The sequence below is a fragment of the Eumetopias jubatus genome, unplaced genomic scaffold (assembly GCF_037043125.1).
Source record: "Eumetopias jubatus isolate StellerSeaLion01/CBP00866 unplaced genomic scaffold, mEumJub1_p1.0 scaffold_10, whole genome shotgun sequence".
Taxonomy (NCBI): domain Eukaryota; kingdom Metazoa; phylum Chordata; class Mammalia; order Carnivora; family Otariidae; genus Eumetopias; species Eumetopias jubatus.
In genome coordinates this window covers 118,860,947-118,883,285 of record NW_028274816.1, presented here as the reverse complement: position 1 = coordinate 118,883,285, position 22,339 = coordinate 118,860,947, and the positions used below count along the sequence as shown (strand labels likewise).

The window sequence follows — 22,339 nt, the reverse complement described above, 5'->3', positions numbered from 1 at the left end:
TAGGGTCTCTTAATTTTAAAGACTTTATTTATTTTTATTTTAGAGAGAGAGAGAGTGCCCACAAGCTGGGGGAGGGGCAGAAGGAGAGAGGATCTCAAGCAGACTCTGTGCTTAGCACAGAGCCTGACGGCAGGCTCGATCCCACAATCCTGAGATCATGACCCCAGCCGAAACCAAGAGTAGGATGCTCAACCAACTGAGCCGCACAGGTGCCCAAGGGTCTCTTAATTTTAACTAGTTTTGAGGCAAGTTCCAACTTTTTTCCCACCTCTAGTACTATTGTTCTTTCCTATTATTGTTTTGAACAAGCAGGCAATGAGCATATTGGTTTTTATTCTACAGAAGTAAGTTACAGGAGATGACCTATCAGTGTCTATTCCACTCCCAATCTCCTAAGGCTCAAGGACACAATTATGTCCACTAACCTCTAGATTAATGATTCTCAGAATTATTTTGGAAATATTTTTAAAATACTACCAAGATTCTAATTTACTTTAAACCAAACTCCAGGGGACCCCTCTTTGAAAATTGTGATGAGCACCTGCAGTTAAGGATCATTGCTACTAGATCAGCAGTGTCTAATAGAAATACAGTGCAAGCCACATATGTTAAATTCTAAGTTTTTTGTTGGCCCCATTTAAAAGGGAAGAAGAAACGGATAAGGTGTGCCTGGGTCAGTTGGTTAAGTGTCTGCCTTCGGCTCAGGTCGTGATCTCAGCATCCAGGGATCGTGTTCCGGGTTGGGCTTCTTGCTCAGCGGGAAGCCTGCTTCTCCCTCTCCCACTCCCCCTGCTGTGTTCTCTCTCTCTCTCTCTCTCTATCAAATAGACAAATTTAAAAAATCTTTAAAAAAAGAAACATAAAATTACTTTTAACAACATTTTCTTTAACCCATCATATCCAAAATACCATTTCAATATGTAGTAAAAAATTATTGAGATATTTTATTCTTCATACTCAGTCTTTGAAATTTAGTATATTTTATACATATAACATGTCTCTATACAGATTAGCCATATTTCCAGCACTTCCTAGCCACATAGACAGCTCAACTCTAGACCAAAAATTAATTAGGACAATCACACTGAGCCCTCTTTTTATTTTATGTTAATGGTAGTGCCCCTGGGATGGATTTAAAACAAAACAAAACAAAACAAAACAAAAACCTCTTATGTTTCTTGTTCTTAATAGTTACAGGAATTATCCACACCTGATAACTATAGGTATTCTACTACAATATTTTATGCATGCTTTAAAAATTACTCAGTGAGAACAGAGAGCAAGCATATGAATATACATATTTTACTTATCAATGAAAAACAGAATTTTATAATATTTTTCCCAGTTGGGGTTAACAAACCAAAAATTCTTGGGGGAGAAAACATATGCATTCTTAAACCAATTTTTTGCATTTTCTTTCCTGGTGCTTGGTTTTCACATTCCTGGTCAGGCATTCATTTGAAGTAGACTAAATTTGTCCAGAAATCCTTAGAAGTGAGTATCTTTCTAAGTGTCATCAAAGCAAGACTACAGTGTCTTGTTGTGTATGGGGTCACCTGGTGGAATTCCATTCCTGCAGTTTATTTTTGACTAGTGATTTAGCCCTTGTGGGGTGGGATGAAACATGGCTCTCTGCAAACTGACGACAGTAAGAGTATTTTTTCTGAAAAATGCCTTAGATACTGGTTGAATTGAAGACGCATCCCATTGGGACATATTTTGATTTTTAGAGAAGTAGGCAAAACACAAGCAAATTCCATTGCAAATGAGTGAAGCAGCCTCTAAGAAGGGAGAAGACACCCTTTTGAGGGCACACTTGGGCAGTTAGTGTGTGGCCAACATGTTTGGTGCCTTTTTATTTTTGTTTAAATGCATCATGGGACTTTGTATTGCTTGACATTTTCAAATACTTTTTTTTTAAGATTTTATTTATTAAAAAAAGATTTTATTTATTTATTTGACAGAGAGACAGTGAGAGAGGGAACACAAGCAGAGGGAGTGGGAGAGGGAGAAGCAGGCTTCCCGCTGAGCAGGGAGCTCAATGTGGGGCTCAATCCCAGGACTCTGGGATCATGACCTCAGCCGAAGGCAGACGCTTCACGACTGAGCCACCCACACGCCCCTCAAATACTTTTAAAATTTATTGTGGGAAGAACACTCAAGTGAAGTCTCCCCTCTTAACAGATGTTTAAGTGTACAATATGTTACTGTTGACTTGAGGTTCAATGTTGTACAATAGATCTCTAGTACTTTTTCATTTTGCTTGACTGAAACTTTTGCTTGACATTTACTTACTTGTATGTTTCAGTATAATTGGACAGTGGGCTTTTTTCTAATACTCTTCTCAATATTATAAAAAAAAAGATGACTGAACAGTTTCTTTCTAATCTCTCTGACTTTCTGCATCATCCTTCCTGCTAGGAAAGGCAAGGTATATTATCTTCTTGATCTTCTACCTAAGACTTCCAAGTTTTTTCTGGGAGCTGTAGTTGCAATCCCAGAATAAGTTGCAACTTATTCTGGGAGCTGTAGTTGCAACTTATTTGACATCTCCAGCTCTTATTCACCAGAGGATCCAGTTATTAGAGCTCACTCAGGGAAGCTCCTGGTGTAGATAGACCCTGACCCTTTTCTTCTTAAATTCCCTTCGCTTGAACAGAAACTGCGGAGATTTTCCTGACTTAAGCATAATAGGAAACCTATATATGTGTGTTATATGTGTGTATGTTTATGTTTATTCTGAGATTTAAAGGCTCTTTCCAATTGCATGAGAATTTTTTTGATGGGAGGAGATTTTTGTTTTGTTTTCTTTTTTTGTTTAAAGATTTAAGTAATCTCTACACCCAATGTGGGGCTCGAACTCATGACCCCGAGATCAAGAGTTGCATACTCCACTGACTGAGCCAGCCAGGTGCCCCTCTTGTGGTTTTTTTTTAAACGTGCTTTGTAACCAGTTAGCAATTGTTTTTAAAGTAGTGAGTGAGTTTTTTCAGTTATTTTCTTGGTGTAAGAATAGTTAGGACAGCTGATTTGCACTAAAGAATATTTTATTATTATCCAGACTTTTAGGATTTATTTCTCTTGTCTAAGATTTCATCAGCCCAGCTCTTTAGTGAATTCAACCAGTATTTTGCATGGATTGATCCTTGAGCTCAGACTGGATCATTCAGTGTCCCATTTTCTCTTCCTTCCTCCAGTGAGGCTCAGGGCTTAGAGCCCCAGGGGTGTGTGTGTGTGTGTTTGTCTTTTTTCCCCATTCCAAAACCCTCGTTGATCACTCTCTGGTGCTGGTGATGGAGAATAAACTAAAGCATCATTCTGAATGTCTTTATTTTTGACAACTCATGGAATCATTTGACATTTAGGATTTCACTTGGCTTTGAACACATTTAAGTAACTCAGAATAATCTGAAAACAAATAAATTCTATAGTCAGTCTATGTATTTGATCCTTTAAATATAGCTATATTCATACAAATATATGTAAAATATTATCCCATAAACTCTGGCTGTGCGTATTATGATAATCTGGGAGTGTGAAATTTAAAACTCCAAATGATTTTCATAAGTAACACACATTAGTGAACAGTTTTTTTTTTTTTAACTTTTAATCTGTGATTCAAATAAAAAGCATCAAAATCGATGCAGGAGATAGAAGTATATTTTGTTGTATGTTTCTATACATATATAATGGGTGAGGACCTATTGGTGTTTATTTCCACCTATTTCTTAGATGGAAATCCATGCTTCAGTTAAGTCAAGTTGCATTGCATCTTCTCTGCTGTTTGCTTCTTGTGAACTTGGCCTCCTCTGTTAAAATGTTTTAATTCAAGCACTTTCTGTTTCACATGTGTCACATGCAGAAGAGGTTGGCTGTGTTTATGTGTTTATGTGTCCCTGACGGCACATGTTTTGGTCATGACTGAGTTTAGGCTCCTTGACACCTTCAGTGTTTAGCTGTTGGTGGGTGGCCTGTGGACCTTCTTCTTATGAAGAAGGTTTTGAGGAAGTTTAGAAATCAGAGCCTTCCATGTGACTAAAGAGCAGCCTGCTGCCATTCTTGAGAATTCTGATAATCTCTGACACCCAGAGATTAGAGCATTCTTTGGATCGTACTGAGACACTCAAAAGTCATCCAACTTGTAGCATTTTTTAGCAGTGGGAGCACTTGGTTGTAGTTAGCAGGCCAGAATGAGCTATAAATAAATAAAATCCTACAGTGCTTGCTTCCTTCATTCAGGGTAGTCTGCTGATAAGATGCAAGCATCTGGCAGAAGAGAAGATTCTCAGCAGGTTTAAGTGCTTACCAAAGTGCTTTCGTGTATCCATGGCTTAGCTTCTAGTCTTTGCTGTGTTATTTTGGCACTCTAGACTTGTAAGATTGGAGAGCCGGGTTTAAAACTCTCAATATATCATTAGGGTAGCCCAAGGTCCCTTCTTGTCAAAGAAGACTAGCTGATTCCAGGGGGAAGGAAAAGCAGAATCCAGAGCACCTGTAAATCCCTGTAGTTTTGTGCTGTGGGTTTATAGCTAATTATACAGCAGGCAACAGTAATATGCTGTAGCTCTGTAGGCGTACTTGTTTCAAAAAGAGCAAAACCTTCCAGCAGAGCAAAGAAGGGGCTCTGAAGAAGCTGCAAATGAATGAAGCCATGATCATTTTATTGTAAACGAAAGCTCTACAGTGGAATTGGGGCATCTGAACTGCAAGGACGTGGTGGGGGAGATGCCAATAGAAATACATGGTTCACTTGTGTTTTACAGCTCTTGATTTGGATTCTCCTGCAGAAATATAGTCACACAAGGAGACCACCACTGGTCACAGCCAGCCAAATTGCTCTTTCTCCTATGGTAGTGCTGTTAGCGACTGCTAGTAGGTTAGTCAGCCGACCTCTTGTGATTCTGCTTTGCTGCCTTATTTCAAAAGATTTGCCCTATACTGGCTTTCAGTCACAGCTTGATGTAACCACTGCTTGTTTGCATGCATCCCCATCATTTTCATATAGGGTCTTTTTTTTTTTTCCCAAGTTCGACGGCGAAAGAATCAGGAGCATTTTTATATGATAAAAGATTTATGTAGGGCCAGCTAGAATCGAGCAAAATGAAATTCAGCTGGAAGGGATGGTAAAAGGCTGAGAGAACTTGTGACTGCCAGAGAAGTCAGTGTTCCTTAAAGAAAGAGGGTTCAGCTAGCAGGCAGCAACTCTGACTTTGCATTCATATTGAAGCAGGTCTCCAGCCATTCTGTGCAGGCAGATCAATAAAATCAGAGGTGACTTAATGCCAAGAACCTTAGAATGCAAAGGATTTCTCTTGTCCTTCTTTAAATTTAGTCTGTATTGATGTGGAATGCTAGCCTCAGGCACAGAGATGAGAAAATGCTAGGTCTAGAATCTGGTTTATGACACTGTATTGAGCAGTGTCCTTGGAAAAAATTCCCTTTGCTTTCTCAGTTATCACATCTGTAAAATGGAGCTAATCTGCTGGGAGGAAAATGCTTCCAGTATTTATCAAAACACTGTGAATAAAGATTCATTATGATAAGTGCTTCCAATAGTTTAAACAGCAAATGTCTAATGAGAAGTGAATTTATATCCCAGGTATGTATTTGAAAATGCAGTTGACTGCCTTATCATCAGAGATTGAGTAGTTTGACTATTTTTGCATGATGAGTATACAGTGAAATGTTGGTAGATTTGATTTTATTAAAAGCTCTATAAATGGAATATTAGACTCCTATACAGTTTCTTCCTTGGTTGTTCATCTTTATGCAGACCATGGATCTAGCTTTCTAGTGTGTCACAGTAGTGTGTGGTATCCCACACTGGTCATATTCTTAAAATGAGCAAAGAGCCCCTGTCTAGGGCAACAAAATATGCAGATGATCATTGTGGACATGGTTAAGTATTTAGCTGGTGATAAGAGTTGATCCTTCTTTCCCTGCTCATCTCCTGTGCAGCCCCACAGATTCTTATTCTGCCCAAGAGGATAAGCTGCATCTAAACTTATGTCTTCCATGAATGATTTGGGGCCATTCTGTTAAACACTGGAGATGTTGGGAGTTTTTCTTCTTACCCCATGCTGTGTAGATGGTGCAGGTTCCTATAACACAGCAGCAGGGGGCTCCCTAGGAGAGCTTTGACAATTGCTGATGAAGAAGGGCCGGCTTTTTGTTGGGGATGTTCTTTTCATTCAATCCGGGCCCTTCTCTGCTGAAAACTTGGCCCTCGTCCTGTGAAGACTCCCGAAGGGATTATAGTGCAGCTACAGAAACAGTGGCACCATTTTACTCATTTAAGAAATTGGTTATCAGTTGAGAGAGATTATACTGGTTTCCAAATTCCAGAAACCTGAATGAATGGAGCTTGAGATTGCTTTGGTTGGAGGATTTTTCTCTCTGAACTGAGGTTCATGGTAGGAGGCTGTGCAGGTGGTTTCTTTCTTTAGAATCCTCGGTATCTTAAAAGGAAGACTTTCCTATGTTCTCATTAGCATTTACTGTTAGTTTTCTGCTTAGCTACAATTCCCTCTGCCCTAGAACCTCTGCATACTTTTTGTTTGTTGAGGATGGCCACTGTGCATTGTGACTAAGAAACTCTTATAAAATGAAACCCATTCCCCTGAATGAGAGGCTCAAAGAATCCAAATTGCAAAGGGGCAGGTTTTTGCACTCCGAGGTTGCTCTTGCTGCCTTATGAATTTGCTCTGTGATACAGGTTTGATGCAGAGAGCATTGCTACTCACAAATCACACGAGGTGTACAGTTTGTGTGCAGTGATATGTCACAGCTTTTTATTTATATGGCCAGCTCAGTCTATTCTGCTCCTTTCACTGCCATGGAAAGTGCATCATTTTCCTCCCTCTCTCCTCCTTCCCACATATCATCAGCACCACCCACTATGTTCTGCCCATTAAGTCCTGTGTGTGCCAGAAAACCCCAACAATGATTAAATGCTGATAAAAGAATGTTAGAAGGTTAAGATATCAACCAATCAATGCTCTTATAGTACTCCTAAATTGTGGGTGGTAAGTATAACTTTGCCCTTTTAACATTGAAAGTGAGGTTTGTGGGTTTCTGGTTTTGGTTTTGTTTTTTTTTTTCAGTTGAGGAAATATGTCAAATTAAGGAGGGGGGAGGGAAAGCCTTGGTGGCAAAGACCAAACAGAATGCAGGAGACTTGCTTTGCAGTTTCCATTCTTACCCTAATCTTTCTTTCATGATATGGGCACGTTCTTTGTCAGGAAACCCTAGGGCTGGCCAAATTTAGGTACGGTTTTATTTATGACAGGCCTAGAGTTTTTGAACTTGCAATAATCTTAAAAAGTCATTATTACCTTAAGGTCGTTTAGTTTAAAAAGTATAAATTACTTAATTTTAAGAAAGAATATCACTCTAGTCATTGAATCCTTTATCATTACATTCCTACATGATTTTCAGGTTTTTTTTTAAGCTCCCATAGGTGGAGTACACTCGTTTCCAGCACCACCACCACCTCTCACCACCTCCCTGGTCTGTGGGAGGAGGAACATGGGTGAAGGGGCTTAGAAAAGGTAGCTGGGAATCCAGAGTCCGGGCTATTTTCATGGGAGGAGACTTTGTGAGTTCACCTCATATCCTGGAAAAGCAATTAAGGTGAGAGGGGCTGTGGAATCAAGTTCTCTGGACTTCCTTACTAAATTTTCAGTAAAACAGGAACAAGAAAGAGGATTCTGTAAGAATTGCGTCAAGGATGATATTTCATGTTGAAGCTTAAGATAATATACCATCTCCATAAAGCTTAAATTAATTTTCATGAAGCTGTGTTTTATCACTACTCTGAGTTATTTTTTTTTTTTTGTAATAGAGCTATTTTTAAAAGTCCATGGTATATCTATTTTGACCCTTTCCATCAACAGTTGCTGTGGTGAGGTAGGTCAGGAGGCATGCCTCTTTGGAGGCACCCTGGGGGTTAAAGGGTAATGAGCACTTAATTATGTCTGCTGATACCAGAGCACCCAGACTGGAGCTCCTCATGACTGGTCTGTATCTGCTCTGACAATTCTTTTATTATGGCTTTCACTAACCTACCAGTAACTAACTGTGGTTGTTTAATTACAGAGGGAACATCCCCACGCTAAACAGGTACCGTATGTTTAGTTTCTTTTCCAATTAAAAGCACCTCTTTTGTAACTTAGAATAGTGAAATCAGGGGAAAGAATAACACTATATTTGACAAGTAATATGCTGTCTTCTGCTAGGGAGTCCTGAGCTCCCCTTTAGACATGCTAAATTATTCTTCCTTGGAAAACATGTCTTCAGCTTTTCTTCAGCTGTTCCAAAAGCAACACTTGAAAATCCTCAGTGTGGAGAAGCTCCACTTCCATCCCCCCCATCTAGCTGTATACGACAGGGGAGTTGTCTGCCTGATGTTCAGCTTTGCTGTAAACATCTTCTTCTACTACGTTCTCTGCCTAGTTTGGGCCTTTCAGGGGAGAAGGCTGTAAGGTTACTCCTACCCTGGCAAATTGTTCACAATTTTTTTCAATTTTTAGTTTCTCAAGTTTGCTTCTCCTTTTAGAAGAAGGCAAACGCAGGAATAGCTGATCTCATGTTTTATCAGTTTGTTAGCTTTATTAGTTAGCTGCTTCTCTAAAGTGTTAAAATGTGAGAGTCAAAATTTATTTCATACTCATGAGATGAACATTCGAAAAGTGTATTTAAGTTTTGATGTTTGTAGCCCTGTGAAGAAGTTTCCAGGCCAATATAACACATTTTGGTATTTTGAGTTCCTCCTGTTTCTGAGCCAAGCAAGGCAACACAATGCAAGTTTGAGAGGATAGCCGTTCTGATTGGAATTGAATCTACAAAATGCCAAAGCAGTAATAAATGGATGGTGAGGTCTTTATAGATAATCAATTATACATTGAAATATTTATAGGCTTATGTTTATTTTGTTCCTCTCCCTTTCAATGTTAAGTAATCAAAACTGATTATAGCTTTTAGAGTCCAATTTGGACGGGGAGAGTGCTTTGATTTGGTCTTTGTGTCTGCCTTTGGAGAGTGGGCTTGGTTCATTCCTGCCTGCCAGGACAGCCATGTCCTAGCTCCTGAGCAAAGGAGAGGAGGGGGAAACTGAATAGTGGCTGTTTCCCTTGGGGTTCAGGTGAGTGAAAAAGACACTTAACCCCATGTTTGCCACAAATACAGCCTGTTAGCTTATTCAGAGGGAGTTCCCTTTAAGTGCTATCTGGAACCCTTTTATCTTTCCTGTCTAAAGCCAGGCAGGTGGAAAAGATATAATGCCTCACAAACTTGCTCCTTTAGTAAATATATTTGGTGATCCTAGAAAAGAGGATGGTACATTTCTGAGTTCATATAACTCTGAATCCCAGTTTCTAGTGAGCACCATGTGTAAGACTTGCTTGATGTGTGTTTCATTTGTTTGTTTCATTCATGGTATCAATGGTTTCCTCTCCCACTCTGCCTTTCTATTCTCTAGTACTGTCAAAAGATGAAGTGCCTTTCTCATAGTTTTTATGCCTTTGGCAAATGACGACTTGGAGCGTCAGTCTCTTTAGTCTGTGTGAGCAGCACTCCCCATCCCCTGAAAAATTCCATTGCCTTTTATAATTACACTTTGACTAGAGTACAGTCTGTACCTAGACCTCAAGTCCGCATTGTTGCCTCTCGCCCCACTGCAGCTCGGCAGGTGGTGCACTTCAAGGAGATTTTTGAGCAGTTCCCCAAAGTTCAGGTGCCATTGCCTCGCTCTGAACTTGATTCAGATCAGTATGCCGGTAGCCAGTCAGGCAACTCCTGAAGGCATCCTTTACTTGGTCCTTCCTAACAGGCTGTCCTGACTGGGCATTTGGAAATTCTTCCCTGTATGACTTACCAGTACATGCTGCCGAGATGCATCAAGGAATATACAGACCCCTTATGTTTTTAGACTGAAAAACTCAGTTCTCTTTGAGCATCTCCATTTAGCACCTGTTTGTCATGCTTACACATACTTTGAGACCCATGCTCTGCCCCTTTGCATCTTGCTGGGATTTATTAAGGGCTTTCAGTTGAAGATATGTTTCCTTTGATATAGAAGTATTTAAATATAAAAAAGGAAATTTTGCAATTTCGAGTTGAAAAATGTCTCTTTTTCAAAAAGGGAGGAGCTCTATTCTTTATAACTGCTATCCCAATCAGCCCAGTAGAGGAAGAAGTAAATACTGTAGTAAAGTTTCTTTTATAGACTGTGACTTGTTTCTATATGATAAATAATGTTTTCTACAATGACTTACTAAACCATTCCAAATGACTTTGTTGTTGTTGTACAAGCATATATCTATCTGTGAATACTTAAGGCATTTTTCTGTAGGAATTCTAATAGATTAAGTGTTGCTTCGTTACAACCCACTTGGCTTGCTTCTTTCCTTTTATAAGAGGGAATGTTTTAGGGAAGGGGAAGATGCAGGATGGTTTTTAACCCCTATGTTCTGTTCATTCATTAGACATATCATGGTTTCATTGTATTAAAACTGCCACGTAGTTCTTAGCTATCCTTAGATTTTTATTTGGAGAAATTTTGGGGTGCTAAAAATAGTTGGTGTGGGGTAAGCTCAGATGAAAGGGGTCATATGAATCCATCAAGACAGTCTTATCCACAGTGGGTAAAAAACCAAATCTGCTCTGCAACCTGACCCTACTTCAGAGTTTTCTCCTGTTTCTTTTCTCTGTTGTTACTCTCCCAGTCCTGTTCCTGCTTTCCTTGTCTAATGCACTTGATTACCATTTAGAATGTCCTTCTCCTCCAACCTCAACCACTATGGCATGACTCACGTAGCTAGTGTCAGCGATGTGCTGTTGGACAACTCATTCACTCCACCATGTCAGCGGATGGGAGGAATGGTCTCTTTTCGGACTTTTGAAGATTTTGTCAGGTAAGACACTGTGGAACTATACGCAAGGGGAGCCACGGGCATCTCTCTTTTGGGGTCTCTGATTTCTGCCAAATAAATAAAGGACCCGAGAATAGCCATGAACCAGCTAAGGAGATACAGCCCTTGCTGTATATGTCCTTGGAGAGGTATTGTTCTTCCATTTCTACCTCTTACTCAGGCTCTGCAAGCCTTTACTTGTTATATGAGCCTGGTCAGAAAAAAAGAAACAAACAAAAACCATCTTTTCCTTAGGAGCTAACAGAAGAAGCTGTCTGCTCTGTGATGAGTGAAATGTCAGGAGAAATTAAACACAACACCAGAGTGAGCCCCACCAGAGACGATACATCTTTTGATTAAATGCATTCAGCATCTATCTCTTGATAGATACTGATGCATTACCCTAGGGGGAGGGGTAATTACATTGGTCTGTCACTGCTCTAGTCCCAGGCTCTTTCTGTTACTTTAAGACTGATGATGACAGCGGTGCTCATAGCTTACACATGGGGGGGGGGGAGGGAAAGCTGTAGATCATTCTTTTTTTTAAAAGAAAAAATATATATGGTTTATTAAAGTTTAAACAATCTATCCTCCTAATTTCTGCCACTTGGTGAAATTTTGCATGTCACCTCCAGCCACTGGTGATTCTGTTCAGTTGACTATTGAGCACAGAGTAGGATAGATGCTTCTTGTGGACCAGACTGGCAATGGCAGCGTTAGTTCTCTGCTCTTTGGTTTTCATGGTGGGTGTTCCCCTGGTATTTTTTTAGGATCTTTGATGAAGTGATGGGCTGCTTCTGCGATTCCCCACCCCAAAGCCCCACATTCCCTGAGGCCGGTCACACGTCTCTATACGATGAAGACAAGGTATAGTGTGCCCTTTGGGAAACTGCTTTGTTATTTTAGACACAAGATTTGTAGTATATGCTATCTTTCTGACTTTGGAACATTATAGGGAAGAATTCATCTTTTTACCCTACTTTATATTAGTTTTATATGCCTCATCAAAGTATTTTGGGGGGCAGATGGAATATAAATTCTAACCTAAAAAAAAAAACCTGTATTAATCTTGGAATCCATAGTGAGAATAGCAAATGGGCTCAGCTAGACCCATTGCAGCTGCCTCTGAGTCTCTGAATGTTGTTTTAAAGACTTGAGCTGTGGTAGCTGTAATTCTTAGCAATGGCTTGTATGTTTGCAGAATGCTACTATTGTAGTATTCAGGGAATTGTGGACTTTAGAGAGCAGAAAGTAAGAGGCATTTTGTTTAAAACTTTGTTGTTTTATTAAATCCCTTCTTTTCATTTCTCAGTAAACAGATGATTCTGTTTTTTCCCATGAGGTTATTTTCCCATGGTTTGATATTCCACTGTTTGATAAATTGTTAGGAAATATATTATGTGAGAATATATTCCGATGGCTTTCTTTCACTCATTTTGCTTCACATTCTGTGAAGAAATGTGGCAAATGATTTCATTCCCATTTTATTGGCGAAAAAGTTGAGGATACGGTGGTCTTCAAGTTAATGTCAAGTCAAGATTTGAGGCCACCTCTAGTTAATGGCTTTACTGCCTTATCTTTGAAAAGCTAGGTGTTTTACTTAATTTACTCTCTGTTGTGGATGCTGGGCAATGGTTTCAATTTGCTTATTCGTACTAGTGGGCAAACCAGAATGTCCTGTGGGGTGTATCTCTTTTTCAGGTATTTTACCTAGTATTGTAACTTCTCTCTGCCTTGGTATTAGCCGGCTTCCTAAATTTCTTTGTCTTGTGTTCTTGAGTTACAGGTCCCCAGGGATGAACCAATTCACATTCTGAATGTGGCTATCAAGACTGACTGTGATATTGAGGATGACGGACTGGCAGCTATGTTCAGAGAGTTTACCCAACAAAATGTAAGTCCTTGGTTGGGTGGAAATAGATGGTGGTCGCTTTCTTGCTGGTGTATCCTACCCATCCTTTTATCAGTCGCTACTTATTAGGCCTGTCACTGATAATGGCTATGTCTTTTACATAGTTCTGCCTGTAGGGGTAAAATTCCAAAGTGATTTAATAGTAATGAATGTCTTATGTCAAGAAATATAGACCTCAAGTGTTCAAAATGTTTTAAGGAAAGTAAGTTGTGTCCCTAAATCTTTTCCAGAGCTGTCTTGAACTTCCATTCACCTGCTGAATATTTACTTTGGTGACTTTACTCCACATGTCTAGGCCCAAACTCCCCTGAGTTTCCTTCCATGTCCTTCTCTTGCCTCCCTTGAAAATATCAGTTACACTTCCATCCTCTTTTCGATTTTGTGTCCCTTGGATATCTTGTGTTGACATCAAATGTCATAGTTTAAACCTAAATTTCCATCTTTTTCCTTCACCTCTATATGACTCCCCCAACCCTCTCCCCCCATCAAAAAAAAACAAAGCAAACCCCAATAACCAAACCCTTTACTCTCCTGGTCATTCAGAAATCATTGACTTCTTCCTTTCCTTGCTGTTCCATTAATCTACCCCTCTACCCACAATCTATACTTGTTTATTTCTACCTGGCCAGTCACCAAGGCCTGTGAGGTTTTTCTTTGCAGTGTCTATTACCCTTTCTCAGTTTCTTAATTCTGGACTGCCATCACTCTAGTGTAAACTCTTGCCTCACATCTGAGGCATGGCAACAGGCTTACTTGTGATCCACCTATATTCCCCTCGTTCTTCCCCCAGTTTCCATTCTGCCTACTCCCACAAAATTAAATGTCCAAAATGCCCCCTTATCAAGTTTTTCTCCCACTCAGCAATGGTTCTCTCACCCTCACGATACATGATGTGACGTGCCTTAAATTCTAGTTTTTGTTATATAATTTACCAGCAGGTGCTCAAGGAGCCTTAATCTACTTGAGCTTGAAATTTTCCCCACGTGCACAGTAGAGTTAATTCCTGACTAATCCAGGCCCATGGGATTGTGATAAGGTGCAAATGAAAAAAATTTACATAGAAGTTCTTTATAAATAAAAAGCGTTATTACTGCTAATAAATGTATGCTGACCAATTAGAAATGCAAGGAAGAAAAGTACATTTTAGTGAGGGCTACTCAAAGAAGTCCTCATGAAAGATAAAGTTTGAGACAGCTCTTAAAACAAGCAGGAGGAAAGGAGGGAAAGAGGGGAGCCTTGTGATGCCAGCTCGAAGGGGCTCAGATCTAGGTGCTTTAGGAAATAATACATTCTTGGCCCTGAAGTTGCTTATAGTCTAGTTGGAGGGAATGGTTATGCATGCTCAAATAATAATCTGCAGTTCTATTACTTTGTTTTCTTTTTTAGGATTCTAGTGATTTAATGCAGTTGTATTTCAATGAGACATGATAGATGTCAAAACACCTCTCTTCATCTGCCCTTAATGACAAGACCCATGTGCTTTCTTTGATTGGAAAACATCTAGCTCATAGTGCTTATTATAAAGAAAGAAGTCAGTAGATGTTTTTTAAAATTTAATTTCGCATTATAAACAATTAGTTCCATAGGCATTCACATCATGCTAGTGGTAGATACTCAGGAAGAGATGGTCACTCTGTGCTTCACATGAGCTTTAGCATTTAATCCATTATACTCTCACAGCACATAAACTGACTGGGAGATTGTAGTGGCCAACATGAGGAAAAGGTATTTCCAGAGAAATGAAGGTACAGGACAATGCCCGAGAATTTTTCTTTAGAAATTTACCTTCCTTCTTGCCCTGGACTAGTGACTGCCTAAAATTAACCTGAGACCAGTGACCAAGGTAACCTCAGCTGGAAGAGACCTAATGTTGTGCGTGGCTGCTGACTCTGCTGCTTGATGAAATAATCTGTGGCCGTTTCTTCCCAGGTTTTGAGGCACTAATTGCCGATATTTGTTTGTTCTGACCTCAACTTTAGGCTTTTTATTACCCTCATATCCAAGTCTTCTATATCATCACATGTTGATTTAAAGAAGCAGTTTCCTTATTTTCACTACATATATTTGTAACATTAACTGGCAATAGGAAATTGCCTTTTCCCTTTACCAAACTTATAAACCGAGGCGCAGAGAAATCTAGCATCTTTTGTATGGCTTTTTGGAAGGCTAAGGGTACACTGTGCTGACATTCTGAGCCTACAAAAGCTATTCACTGCATCAGGTACTGTGCTTATCTAGGAATATTTGGCATTTTCACCTCCTTGTTTTGGGGGGAAAAACATAAAAAGGAAGGAAAAGCAATTAAAAAAAAAACTGAAGTCATAACTAGTTTTGTTTTTCAGTTCTTGATCATGCTCCTAGCAGTTCAGAAAAAGTTTTTTTTTTTTAAAGCACACATTAAACTATCAAATAGGTTGATCTGAATTGTCCAAATAATCTTCTAGTCCCAGCATGTCTTTTTTTCTCTCATAGAAATTAGGATCATATATTTGTAAATGACTTGTGGAGGAGATTGAAGCAGTCAGTGTAAATGGAGTTTCTCCAGGTGCTGACGCCTAATCGCTGGGTAATAGCTGTGGACTTGCTGTGAGACCCGCATTATTACAATGTAATCAGAATCCTGTTGCTCTGCTGTTATTGTCAGCCACTTGTGGAATTTTAAAAGCAATAACAATTTTGATTTTAAATCATGGCATTATTAAAGTTATTTTCTTCCCTTGCCAGAACACAGCTATTGATGCTTGTCTTTGAAGGACTTGGCTGTAGTGGAATTCTTTGTTGGTGTTGGGGAAAAAAAAAAAACAAAAACGTTTCTGTTTCTGGGCATGCTGAAAGACAGATAACCACCACAACCCCCATTTGGCTCTGTTCTTTTAAAATAGTTTTTTCTTATTGTAGTATCAATACTTGGTTATTTACACTAATGGGTAAGATGCTAGTACAGATAATTTTTAAATGTTATTAAGCCAAAATTTATTCATGTTTGGCCTGGGGATTTATTATTAGAAAATTAATTTTTCCAGTTATCTTTTGTTTATGCTGTTAATTTTATTACTAGGCAGTGCCATAGTGGAAATGGAGAAGTAGGAGGAAAATGGCTCAGGAATGTGCTTATTTATAAGAGGAAGCTAATTTGGATGTAAAAAATGCATAGTATTGTGAAAGCTAAGAATTGACTTATGAACATAGCTCTTGGTTCAGGTTATAGCAAGGGATGTGATCAAACTAAAGTCTGAATGTAGGTTGTGAAAGTCCACGTATTTTTTTCTATTTGTGTTACTCGTATATTCTCTCAGGCCATTCAGGTGGTGGACTTGCCTTTCTTTTTGTTGCCACATAGCCCCTCTTTGTTAGGGACCTTTAAAAGCATGTCTCTTACTTAATTTTTTTAAAATTTTATTTTATTATGTTAGTCACCATACAATACATCATTAGTTTTTGATGTAGTAATGTTCTTACTTAATTTTTAACCTGCTTCTTTGTCTCTACTTTAGGCATAAGTGAGCAGTACAGTATAGAGAAAGGCTTAGATCCGAAGGCCCAAGGCTCATGTAAGGGTCTATCTTGAAACCACTGGTCTCTATTGACTCCTAATATACTGCTTGCCTGTGCCAAGTGAAGATGTAAATAACCACTAAGTTTAAAAGCCTGTTAAACATGCTTTACCAATTTTTAAAGAGAATCTTTTTAAAAAATACCTTCATGTAAAGCAGGGGGAAAATGTTTTAGAAGAACTGAAAAGGTCAGGACTTAGTTGAATTCTGGGAATGCAGTATCTGATGATAGATAATATCTGTAAATAACAGTGTAGCACCTGAATTTTCTGTTTATGGAAATTTCTTCTTTTCCCTTTACCTGATTACATTTAGCTTCTGTATCACTATTAATCTTCACAGTTGAATACAGGCCCACCAGGTGTGATTTTATGAGCAAAAATTGTGTTATGGTCCACCTTGATGTAAATCAGTCCTTAGAGAATTTAGGTGACTTCGTATGATCCTTCCCTACAAAGTTCTCCTTCAGTTTTGTCCAGATTAATATATGAGACCTATTCCATTGGAGCCAGGTTGAGATTTGTTTATTTGCAAGTTGAAGGTACTGAGGCAAGATGTAGAGATACAAAAAGGGTGCTTGCCCAATCAGAGCTTTATGAAGACCAAATGGGGTAAAATTGAAGATGAAAAGTGATCTCTCATCTGTCTTCTGTTTTACATATTTGTTTGTAGAAAGCTACCCTGGTTGAGCATGGGATACGGCGCCTTACTTTCCTGGTTGCACAAAAGGTACTGGCGTGAATGATACCTCTCCAATGTGTCTTCTGCTGCTAGAACTTTTAATAAAAATAAAATATGGGATTATAATCATATACTAAATTGTAGAACCTATGCAAATAAATAACTCTATAAATTTAATCAAGAAAAAAACATTAATTTAACTCATTGCCTTTTACTTAATTCATTTTTAATTTTATCACTGATTGCCAGCTTCTGTTTTTCCTTCTTTTCTGTCGTTCATTTGAAAGGATTTCAGAAAACAGGTCAACTGTGAGGTGGATCAGAGATTTCATGTAAGTAAAAGGAACCACAATGAAAGATTACTTACTGTTTTATCTGTTTGCCACTGATTATTTAAATATATAGAATACGTGTGAGTTATTTAAAAGGGCTGAACTGATGTTTGGTTTCTCTTATAGAAAGTGTTAAAATCTTCCATTTCTGTAGGAGTGTGCAAGCTGGTGGTGTTTTTTTTTTTAACCCTATAATGAATTCTCAGTATCACTCTGAGAAGTAGTTAAGGATGAACATATGCGTTTATCCAAGTGACTAAGGAAGAAGTAGGAACTAACTAGTAATTCCTTCTGTGTACACAGTGAATAAGGGACTCAGTAATCAAGAACTGCCGGTTGAGGGGCGCCTGGGTGGCACAGTCGGTTAGGCGTCCGACTCTTGGTTTTGGCTCAGGTGGTGATCTCAGGATTGTGAAGTTGAGCCCCTGTCAGGCTCTGAGCTCAGCACAGAGTCTGCCTGGGTCTCTGTCTCCCTCTGCACCTCCGCTCTGCGCTCGCATGCTCTCCCTCTCACTCCCTAAAATAAATAAATAAATCTTTAAAACAAAAAAACAACTGCCGATTGTACTTTGGGGTCTTGGCCTCTACCAAAGTTGGATTCAAGTTCTATTCTTGAGAATTCTCAATTCTGAAAAACAGTCATTTGTTATTTAAAATATTTTAACAGAATCCAAGTTGGTGTTTTTCTTGTGTTAATTCTAGGAACAGGAAATAAATAAAATTAAGCATTAAATTGCTTGTTCTCCCGTTTAACTGAGTTAACTATCAGTATTTATGGAATTAACAATTTTGTTGAAAAGAGAACTAAGTTAATAGCCTGGCATCTAAACTATGGTATATCCATGATCATACCCAGTATGATAGCCATAGGATCAAAAATCCAGTTTGCAATCAGGATGTCGTTTTCTAAAATGACTGATTATAGTCAACATATTTCTTTAAAAATTGACCTTAATGCAACTGAGTAAAATTCCAGAAGATATTAGGTTGGAAGTCTTAATTTTCCTGATAAGAATTTTGTTTTGTTTTGCTTTAACGATTAAGATAATTAAGTTAGTTTTCAAGCACTGCTCATTTGCAATAATGAAGATAGCATTTGGGATTCTGGAAAGGACTTTCTAAATTCAAGAACCTATATGTGATTGCTTTTATCGCTTTGTTTATTAGGTCTCTAGTACTTGACATTTTGTTTTCCTTCTCACAGTTCACCTTGTTGGTCTAGTCTACACTATCCTACAACCTAAAGAGCTAAGATTTTCTGAAATGCTTTAGGAAATGTTGTGGACTGCACAGCTCCCCTGTGTTATTGATGTCAGGAAATCAAGCGGAGTGCAGATATATATCAATAACTTTAGATAGGAAACTGGAGGCAGTGGAGAAGTATGAGGAGCTTAAAGAGAACCCTGGGGCTTTAGGAAGAAGAATCAGGAGCTTAAAGTATAAAATTGATACTTGGGATAGAATATGGGAGCCCATGAATAAATAGTATGGCTGGTAAATGCTGATCAGAACTAAGGTAGACATGCCAGAGCTGAGACCTGGGTTTGGGAAGAGTATTGGGCTACGTTCTTCTTTTTTTTTTTCAAGATTTTATTTATTTGACAGAGAGCACAAGCAGGGGGAGCTGCAGGCAGAGGGAGAGGCAGAAGCAGGGAGCCCTGTGTGGGGCTCGATCTCAGGACTCTAGGATCATGACCTGAGCCAAAGGCAGACACTTAACTGACTGAGCCACCCAGGCGCCCCTGGGCTAGGTTCTTAAGTCTTAATGTGATATTTCATTTCTCACTGACTTTGGAGTAATATAATATTCTGGGAAATAATAGTGAACTTGTAAAGTTATTTTCTTTTCCCTAATAGTTCAGATGGAGTCTTCATGTCTATAGCACAGAACTGGTTTCCTATAATAAGCATTCCGTAATAAATTAAAACCCTCCACTAAAACTTCTAAAAAGCCAAAGCGATTAATTCTCATGCATTATTTTTCTTTTGTACTTTCTTACCTCTGAATCTATGTCATGTCGTAGAGTGTATCTACAACTTTAAAACGTTTTTTTTTTCTCTCTGCTATCCAATAGGTTAAATAGGGACTTATATAGGCAAAATCTTCTAGGGAATGAGCCCAGCAGCTAGTGTTCTCCAGCAATCATTGTCCGGTTCCTATTTACAGTGGCATCAAGTGGGAAATCCGTTAAATTATGAAGTGTCTTGTCACAGGTGTAGGAAAGGTTGCTTTAGGATGTAGAGAACATTAGGGTTTAGGTGTGGACTGGATTTTCTCTGAAGAATTGAATGGCAGAGGAGTTGGGGTGCTTTTATGTTAGGCTCCTTAGAAATGATTAGTGGTTATGCAGGGGGCAAGGGCAACTATTACTGAGCTCCATCCAGGATCCACAATAGCCAGCAAACCTTGGCAGGATTCGTACAAATCCAGGGCTCACTCTTATGGTACTGCTGGAGTTCCTCTGCTGGTGGTAGCTTGCCATTCATGAAGGATGCTTAGCCTCTGTCATGTCATCTGATGTGTGCTTGCCCCATAGTTAGTGTAGTGTGAAAAAGAGGAAGCTTTCTGGGAGTGTTAGAGATGAATCCCTTGATCTCTCTGGCTTCTTGGTAATCCACTGTGATGTATGCAGCCTCCCCTGTTCTACACTGTGAAATCCCTGTACTATTGAATAGAAGAGAGAATGTGCACATGACGGGGCAAGGAGAGGAGGAAGGTTACCAAGTACAACACTGGCTGGTGTGGAATGAGGCTGCTATGCTATCGCATGGCCCTCTGGCTGCTTCAGAACCAGAACCAGCCCATGAGTGAGACAGAGGAGAGATTCCTAGAGAGCGTGTATATTGTTAGGTCCTTCTTCAGATGCCTGTGAAAACTTCCTTGTCTAATCGCCACAGTCCCCCAAGAGCTGAGCACTGGAATGTCTGCTGCTGCCTTTAGTCTCTTGGAGACTCTCTTAGAACTCGGAGCCTGTCGTTCCAGGCTGGCCCTATCCACCAGCAGTAAGGAGGCTGAGTCTCCAGGCTGTTTCCATGGCTGTCTAATTAAATCAGGTGCCCAAAACAGGACATGAATGAATAACTGCTTAACATGGATATTTACACAAAGTTTGAGGCCAACCCATCCTTGTAAATATCTCCTCCATATTAAAAAAAAAAAATTGAAGCTTTGAAAGCAAAAGAACAGGGTCTTTGAGTTTCTGTAGCTGAATAAGCTCTCCAGTTTTATGTAGTATTTAAGTCTCTTAGTTTCACTCACATTACAGATCTAGAATTCCAGAAAGTGCAGCAGAAGGTGCTGTTTGATTGGGATGTATTATGCTTTTTGAAGCTTTCCATATTTTTTTTTCAGTGCAGTTTTGTTAAAGGTACTAAAATGCAAATTTTCAGGATTTCTTCTGATCCTTTGCAACCTAAACAAAAGCATTAGGTCCAAACATGGTGATAAGATTCTAAAATCAGTTTTGCATCTAAGTTTCTTTTGCTTCTTGTTTGAAAGAATTTATGAGATTTAAAAAATTCTGCTATTACTCACCTAGGAGATAGTTGTAGTTTTACCAGTTTTGTAGGAGTGATTCCCACTTTAAAATGGTTTGGATTATTTGGGCCTGAAGGAAGAACGCACTATCAAAAATAGTTATGGTTAGTAGTTCATTTCTTTAAAAAAAATTGGTATGTCAATTATATCTCAATAAAGCTGGGAAAAAATTGGTAGTTTTGTTTGCTAGTGGATCAACTATTAGTTTTTCAGAAGGTTTGGTTTGGGTTTTTGTTTTAATTACAGCCTATATAATTAGTTCGCAGCATGTTGAGGTAAAAGAGAATTGCACCAGCAAGTTTCCAATTTCTTCATCTCATTAGGTTTTTAACACGATTATTAGTATCATAATCAGCTATGATGTTTTCTGTTGCAGGTTTTCACATTCTCTGATTTGCAGGGTGTCTTGATTGGCTAATTTAGGCAAATTATTTTGATTGTCTTGATGATGGTTGGCTGATTAGAACACAGCAGGGGTATAATTTCTTCCTGAGAAATGTTGCATTCTTTTGGTTTTTGGTACCAGAACACTAAGAGGGTTTTTCTTTGTGTACATTCAATTATGATATTTGCCCATAACACTAGTAGAATGCCTGGAAAGCAATTACATTAGTGATGGAATAAGCATGAATGCTGTTAGTGGAAAAATTGGAAGTCTCAGGATGATGAGGTAGGGTGAAGGAATTTACTACAACTATAGGTCCAGACTTCTGCATTTCTTCTTCTCTGTGTTTCTGTGATTTTTTGAGCACCGAAAGAGGTGACTTGCTATAAAAGTCTTCAGAACTTGTATAGCTTTCCAAGGATCTCTCAGTAATCCTGATTTCTCATTGCACAGTACTTCTGGCCATCTCCTGTTCTGAATGCTTCACACTTAAATTGAGGACTTCACTGTGGAACAAAAAAAATTTTTGCTCAAAAGTTGAAAAAGAAAAAAGTTTGCCTGTATCATCTCATAACACTTTTTCTTAATGAAAGTGGTTTTTTAATTTTGGTAGTCTTTGTCCATCTCTGTCAAAAATTAGTCAGCCTCTTTCATTATTTGTTGTAAATTTGTTCCATTCAGACTGTTTGCTTCCCATGCCTTTCAGTTACTACAAATTTTCTTAATTGGCTGAGTGGTAAAGACAGTGTTTTTTGGTTACTATTGTTATATTTTTGAAGAAAAATGATTTTGATCCTGCATATATACACACTTAAATGGTACACTAAATAAATATTTTAATTAATTAATAGTTCTGGCAGAATAGGGTGTATGCTTAAGAGACTTTATTATCACTTTCCTTGCCTCTTCTTTCAGAAAATTTCATGGGAGAATTTTATTACCTTTCCTTTTTTTGACCTGTGTTGCTTTTTTAGCTAATGCCCTGAAAGCCATACCTCTCAAGAATAAAACCAAAACTAGGCTATAT

At 38.7% G+C, this 22,339-nt stretch overlaps 1 protein-coding gene across 6 annotated transcripts in view; it reads left to right on the top strand.

Moving 5' to 3' along the window:
• The window catches only part of ACACA (acetyl-CoA carboxylase alpha), a 242,979-nt gene that overhangs the window by 115,165 nt on the left and 105,475 nt on the right, over positions 1-22,339 (top strand). For 3 of the 6 annotated variants that reach the window (XM_028109115.2, XM_028109116.2, XM_028109117.2), the window contains 6 exons: positions 8,098-8,121; positions 10,770-10,913; positions 11,681-11,777; positions 12,697-12,804; positions 17,049-17,105; positions 17,345-17,389. In XM_028109115.2, coding sequence (XP_027964916.1) covers positions 8,098-8,121; positions 10,770-10,913; positions 11,681-11,777; positions 12,697-12,804; positions 17,049-17,105; positions 17,345-17,389 — 475 coding nt within the window. The remainder of the gene's footprint in view (positions 1-8,097; positions 8,122-10,769; positions 10,914-11,680; positions 11,778-12,696; positions 12,805-17,048; positions 17,106-17,344; positions 17,390-22,339) is intronic. The other 3 variants (XM_028109119.2, XM_088028359.1, XM_088028360.1) reach the window with 3 other exon arrangements.